At 42.4% G+C, this 6898-nt stretch overlaps 2 protein-coding genes across 2 annotated transcripts; both read left to right on the top strand.

Annotated features, from left to right (window-relative positions):
- Positions 1–2466: 2466 nt before the first annotated feature.
- On the top strand, positions 2467–3481 carry LOC120013553. The gene has a single exon (XM_038865386.1). It carries the CDS (start codon positions 2523–2525, stop codon positions 3228–3230), a length of 708 nt encoding a protein of 235 aa, XP_038721314.1. The 5' UTR covers positions 2467–2522; the 3' UTR covers positions 3231–3481.
- A 1887-nt stretch (positions 3482–5368) lies between these two features.
- LOC120013806 lies at positions 5369–6527 on the top strand. The gene has a single exon (XM_038865741.1). It carries the CDS (start codon positions 5517–5519, stop codon positions 6198–6200), a length of 684 nt encoding a protein of 227 aa, XP_038721669.1. The 5' UTR covers positions 5369–5516; the 3' UTR covers positions 6201–6527.
- Positions 6528–6898: the final 371 nt, after the last annotated feature.

Raw genomic sequence — 6898 nt, 5'->3', positions numbered from 1 at the left:
AGCTTGAAGCTCTTCACCCATAGCTTGTCGCCATATTTCCTGAGAATTTGCTTCCTTGAAATTCTTAGGTTCATGAACAGTAGAAATAGCGGTGAGAAATGCCACATGAGCTGAGGAAAGACGATGATAAGTGACATACTTGGAGAGAGGATGACAAGCAGAAAAAGTGACGTAATCTTGAAGTTTTGTTGGAGGGACGCGGTTTCGAGTAGGATTCCGTCGAACCAATGACGGTGAAACCTCATGATTATTAGTGGAAGCAAGCACATGCACATCTTGGAGATTCTCGGGCTGTTCGACTGGAGGATTTTCAACCAGATTTTCAGCTAGCACATTTGGAAGGAGTTCAGCCTGTCCAGTTGGAGGATTTTCAGCGGCCTGGTGCGGAACAAACTCAGCAATATTAGGCTTGTGAGGAACCCCTTCAGAAATAATCTCGGATATAGGCAAGGGAAACACGTCCTCTAAATCATCTTGAGAATTTGTATAATAAGGTGTTGCTTCTTCAAACATAACATCTCTGGAGACAAATAATCTTCGAGAATCAGGATGATAACATTTATACCCCTTCTGGGTCGAAGAATACCCCAGAAAAAAACACTTAGCAGCTCGGGCATCAAGCTTATCACGATGAGCTGCTTGTATATGCACAAAGCAAGTGCAACCAAATACTTTCAAGTGAGACACATCAATAGTTTTCTCCTGCAAAACTTCAAGGGGAGATTTAAAAGACAACACTCGGCTCGGAAGCCGATTAATGATATAAACTGCTGCTAATACTCCATAAGACCAAAAAACTTTTGGAACATGCATGTGAAGCATCAAAGCACGAGTTTTTTCCAACAAGTCTCTATTTTTGCGTTCTGCTACTCCGTTCTGTTGAGGAGTACCAACACAACTAGTCTGATGCACAATGCCATGAGAATATAAATACTGTGTCATATTTTTAGACATGAATTCTGTGCCATTATCAGAACGAAGTGTTTGAATTTTAGAGGAAAATTGAGTCTGAACAAGCATATGAAAATCTTTGAAGATATTCATAACTTCACTTTTTGATCTCAACAAGTACACCCAAGTAACACGTGAGAAATCATCAATAAATGTAACAAAATATTTAAAACCATCAATTGATTCAAGAGTAGGTCCCCAAATATCGGAGTGGACAAGTTCAAACATTCTAGTAGTTCTAGAAGAAGAAGACACAAAAGGTAATCTAGTAGATTTTGACAAATGGCAAATTTCACAAGAAAAATAATTGGTATCAACATTTGGCAACAATTTAGTGAGAATATTATCTGAAGGATGTGCTAAACGTTGATGCCAGAGAACATGATCTGCCGAGGAAGAAGGAAAAAACGAGACTTGAGTACTTTTGTTAGGTTGAAAATTTCCTGAGATGTAGTAGAGACCTTGTAAAAAAAAGCCTCTACCAATGATCTTCTTGGTGACAAGATCTTGAAAAAGTACCTCATGAGGAAGAAATATAACACAACAATTTAAAGCTTGAGTGAGTTTTCTAACCGAAAGTAACTTGACTGGAAAAGATGGAACATATAAAGCCATTGAAGTCACATCTTTAGACAACAATTTAAGTTTACCTTCACCAAGAACAGGAACACCATTCCCATTGGCAATTGACACATGGGATGGAGTAGAAAATTTTTTGAAGTCAGACAAATTGGTTAATTTATTTGTCATATGATCGGTGGCACCAGAATCAACAATCCAAAAATCATGCACGGTATTAAATTCTATAGCAGTAGAGAATGCACTGAAAATACCTTCAAAGTTGTCATTGGATTGATGTCCCGAGTCTGATAAGAACCCAGCAAACTTACCAAGGAGGGTTGTGGAATTAGAGTGTCCTATACCAGAAGCTCCATGTATTGAATTTGAGGTGTAATTTACTCTTCCCTTCTCCTGAAGATAGGTTGCAAACTCATTTATAAGGGAAATTGGATTTGAGGTGTAATTTACCGTATCTCCCTGTAATGTTTCTACAACATGACCTGCTCCGATACCATGTAGAAAAAAATAGGAGCAATTGTAGAGAAGAATAGAGGCAATATTTGGTGTGTATATATATTAATTTTACATTACAATTACAACCTCATATATATAGGGATCAAACATTACACCCTAAGACAAATGTTCCATAATTTGAGGAGCAAATTATGGGACAAAGTTTCCATAATTTGATCCATAATTTGAGGAACAAGTTATGCCATAATTTGAGGACCAAAGTTGACCATAATGTGAGGATTTAATGTCAATAGCATTACTTATCCCATTAGTGTCAAACGGTCTTCACAGTTTTTACTTTCTAATCCATACGAATACATTTGACCTTTTGAGTGTCGCAGTAGGAGCGCAACACGTGTGTCACAGTTGTGGTGCATTAGCGGGAGAGAAAAAGGGCAAAATGGTCCTTGCATTCTTTAAATTTCAACTTGATCACGCCAATCGATTCGTACCTCACAAGACATCAAGACACACAGGCCGGCTTCTCTCTCCGAAAAATGGCAACTATCTCGATCGTTGAATACACGCCCTTCTCCGACCACCGCGAATTCACTGTCCTCTTCTTCGGGACTCCCGTCAAAGTTACTGTTACCAAGACGTCCTCTGTGGTCCGTAGCTGGCTTCACACGGTCTTCTATCGTTACCGTCGCTTTTATCACAGGAGCCGCCTAGTGGTAGGCCTGGGCGTCCAATGGACCCCGTTCTCAGGCCCAAACTCACCGGCCGACACTCTCCAACTCTGCGTTGGACAGCGATGTCTGATCTTTCATCTTTGCAACGCCGACACTGTCCCGCGCAAACTCCGGCGGTTCCTGTTAGACCCACAAATCACATTCGTCGGGTTCTGGAACAGTATGGATGCAAGAAAGTTGAGGGATTCCTGGCATGATTTACAGGTCCATAGTCTGCTTGATCTGAGGAAGCATGTGAAAACTGATTTTGGAGAGAGCCTGGCAGGGGCTAGTGTAGAGAAGATTGTGAAGGAGTTTTTAGGATTTGATGGGGTGAGATTGGACAGGGAGATTAGCATGAGTTACTGGAATGCTTATGAGCTTACCCATAAACAGGTTTTGCAGGCTTGTGTTGATGCTCACGTGGCCTTTCTGATTGGGAAAAACATTAGGGCTTGGGAGATTGATGAAGATGATACTGGTACGGATGTATTTCTGGTTGATACTTATTCGGATGTATTTCTGGGTTTTTAGTCCTTCCACATTACTTTTTGCCGTTTTGGTTATTTTGAAAAGCTCTATGAAGTATGAACCTATTTGAACAGGATTGTAATACGTTCGCCCTCCATTTTGGTTATTATCAACAGCCTGGTGAACCCTTTTGGATAGTTTTGGTGAATCAATCAGCGATTGATGTAAAAGTAGACTAGATTTTGTTTCTGTTCATGAGGACTGTTATCTTTTTTACATTGATATGAGCACTAAGTTTCCCTGGTTCTCTTTGAGATTTTCTCTCTTCCATATATATATATTTTTTGGTGATGGCACTTGTAGAAAGATGGATTTCCTGATAAATCGGTTAATGTGTTATCTACCTCTCTGTTCACACCGAAATCAGATAAAACTTTCAAACATGCGTTTTTCTATTGAGGATAATGCAAGGCAGCTTTTCCAATTTATCATCATATCCAGTAATTTCTATTGGGTAAGATTCAATTAGATAATTAATTTTTAAATTTTGAACTAAAAAATGAAACAAGAAAAAAATTTAACTAATATATGTTAAAGATGGAGATAAAATTAAAGGATTTTAATCCTACTGTGGTTCGTCATTTTTAAAGATTGAAACTGTAGAAAATCTCACTATGGCACAACCCAGAGCCAGCCTTCCCACCATCTCGGTCCATTGGGCCGTGGCAGTTCCCAGCCCACCTTCCTGGAAAAGGCTGGACAATGAGTTGAAGACTTGGGCAAGCTTATAAACTAGACACCAAGCTCCTCAACAATCGATGTGGGACTTTTATCCCTTTAACACCTTTTAACACTCCCCCGCACTCGTGGACTGGGTACCAAAGCCCACGACCCAACGAGTGAAAATTTTTATCGAGGACGAGTGCACACCTGCTCCGATACCATGTAGAAAATCCCACTATGGCACAACCCAGAGCCAGCCTCCCCACTATCTCGGCCCATTGGGCCGTGGCAGTTCCCAGCCCACTTTCCTGGAAAAGGCTGGACAATGAGTTGAAGACTTGGGCAAGCTTATAAACTAGACACCAAGCCCCTCAACAATCGATGTGGGACTTTTATCCCTTTAACACCTTTTAACACTCCCCCGCACTCGTGGATTGTGTACCAAAGCCAAATTTTTATCGAGGACGAGTGCACACCTGCTCCGATACCATGTAGAAAATCCCACTATGGCACAACCCAGAGCCAGCCTCCCCACCATCTCGGCCCATTGGTATCGAAGCTGGTGTGCACTCGTCCTCGATAAAAATTTGTGGGCTGGAAACTGCCACGGCCCAATGGGCCGAGATGGTGGGGAGGCTGGCTCTGGGTTGTGCCATAGTGAGATTTTCTACATGGTATCGGAGCAGGTGTGCACTCGTCCTCGATAAAAATTTCCACTCGTTGGGTCGTGGGCTTTGGTACCCAGTCCACGAGTGCGGTGGAGTGTTAAGTGTTAAAGGGATAAAAGTCCCATATCGATTGTTGAGGGGCTTGGTGTCTAGTTTATAAGCTTGCCCAAGTCTTCAACTCATTGTCCAGCCTTTTCCAGGAAGGTGGGCTGGGAACTGCCACGGCCCAATGGGCCGAGATGGTGGGAGGCTGGCTCTGGGTTGTGCCATAGTGGGATTTTCTACATGGTATCGGAGCAGGTGTGCTCGTCCCCGATGAAAAAGTCCACTCGTTGGGCCTTGGGCTTTGATACTCAGTCCACGAGTGCGGGGGAGTGTTAAAAAGGTGTTAAAGGGATAAAAATCCCACATCGATTGTTGAGGGGCTTGGTGTCTAGTTTATAAGCTTGCCCAAGTCTTTAACCAATTGTCCAGCCTTTTCCAGGAAGGTGGGCTGGGAACTGCCACGGCCCAATGGGCTGAGATGGTGGGGAGGCTAGCTTTGGGTTGTGCCATCGTGGGCATTTTCTACAGAAACTCTTTAATTTTATCTCAATCTCTAAGAAGCATTAATTAAATTAATTTCTTATTTTCTAATTAAATTTTTTTTATCTAATTGAATTTTATGTAATTGCGATTATTGGGGATCCAGCCGTCCAACCCAGGAGGCTACTATTAGTATTAGTGTCAGATGTAGGTGCGATCATCGTTAAAAATTTGAAGTAGTATTTGCAGTTTCTACTGCATGTACTTTTTGCTTTTTTGAGTGTCACAGTAGGAGCTCTATCCCTATTTCATCACCATCGGCGGGAGACAACAAGGGCAAAATGGTCCTTGTCTTCTGCTAAATTTCAAATTGATCACGCCAATCGTGCCTCACAAGCCAGAAGACACACAGGCCACCTTCTCTCTCAGAAAAATGGCAACCATCCCGATCGTCGAATACACGCCATTCTCCGATCACAACGAGTTCACCGTCTACTTCTTCGGGACTCCCGTCGAAGTCACTGTTACGGCGACCCCCGCCGTGGTCCGTCGCTGGCTTCACACGGTCCGCTATCGTTGCAGTCACTTTTATCACAGGGGACGCCTAGTAGTAGGCCTCGGCGTCCAATGGACACCGTTCTCAGGCCGAAACTCACCGGCGGACACTCTCCAACTATGCATTGGAAGGCGATGCCTGATCTTTCAACTTTGCAACGCCGACCGCGTCCCCCTCAGCCTCCGGCGGTTCCTGCGGGATCCAGACATCACATTCGTCGGGTTCTGGAACAGTATGGACGCAAGCAAACTGAGGGCTTCACGGCACGATTTAAAGGTCCGTAGTCTGCTTGATCTGAGGAAGCACGTGGAAACTGATTTTGGAGAGAGCCTGGCAGGGGCTAGTGTAGAGAAGATTGTGAAGGAGTTTTTAGGGTTTGATGGAGTGAGATTGGAAAGGGAGATTAGCATGAGTCGCTGGAATGCTAATGAGCTTAGTCGTGAACAGGTTTTGCAGGCTTGTGTTGATGCTCATGCGGCCTTTCTGATTGGGAAAAACATTAGGGCTTGGGAGATTGATGAAGATGAAGATACTGATTCGTATTCATCTCTGGGTTTTTAGTCCTTAATTTCACACTACATTTTGCCGTTTTGGTTATTTTGAACAGCTCTATGAACCTTTTTGAACAGGATTTAATACTTTCCCACTACGTTTTGGTTATTATCAACAGCTTGGTGAACCCTTTTGGATAGTTTTGTGAATCCATCAGCGATTGATGTAAAAGTAGACTAGATTTTGCATCTGTTCATTTGAAATTTGAAAAACTGTTATCTTTTTAACTTTGATTTGAGTCTATTTGAGCTGTTGGTTACACTGATCCTTATTGTGATTTCCCTCTTCCTTATTGTTTCTGGTGATGGAACTTGTACAAAGACTCTGATTCCCTGACAAAATCGGTTACGAGTCATGGACCTTTCTCTTCTGTCTTCATACTGAAGTGAAATTCCTAAAATTTACACTATCTGAGACATCGGGGCACTGGGGCATAATGGTACGAATGGGGAAACCCTGAAAGAACATTGGCAAACTCATGCATTCGATGATGAAGAAAACTGAAACTTCCATCTTCTATACAAAAGAAAAGACTCAAACTATGGCAGAATTTTACTTTGGGCATGCAGTTTTTGTGGCATAAAAAAAAATGTAGTTTTTGTGAATCAAGAATGTCAGGGGCAAATAATTTGGGCTGTGTTTTGGGCTTTCGTTTTAAGGACGGTTCTCAACATGGACTTTAGACTTTGGAGTTGTGACTTGTGAGT

Source organism: Tripterygium wilfordii, chromosome 13 (assembly GCF_013401445.1).
Source record: "Tripterygium wilfordii isolate XIE 37 chromosome 13, ASM1340144v1, whole genome shotgun sequence".
Classification (NCBI taxonomy): domain Eukaryota; kingdom Viridiplantae; phylum Streptophyta; class Magnoliopsida; order Celastrales; family Celastraceae; genus Tripterygium; species Tripterygium wilfordii.
This window is presented reverse-complemented; position numbering and strand designations above follow the sequence as displayed.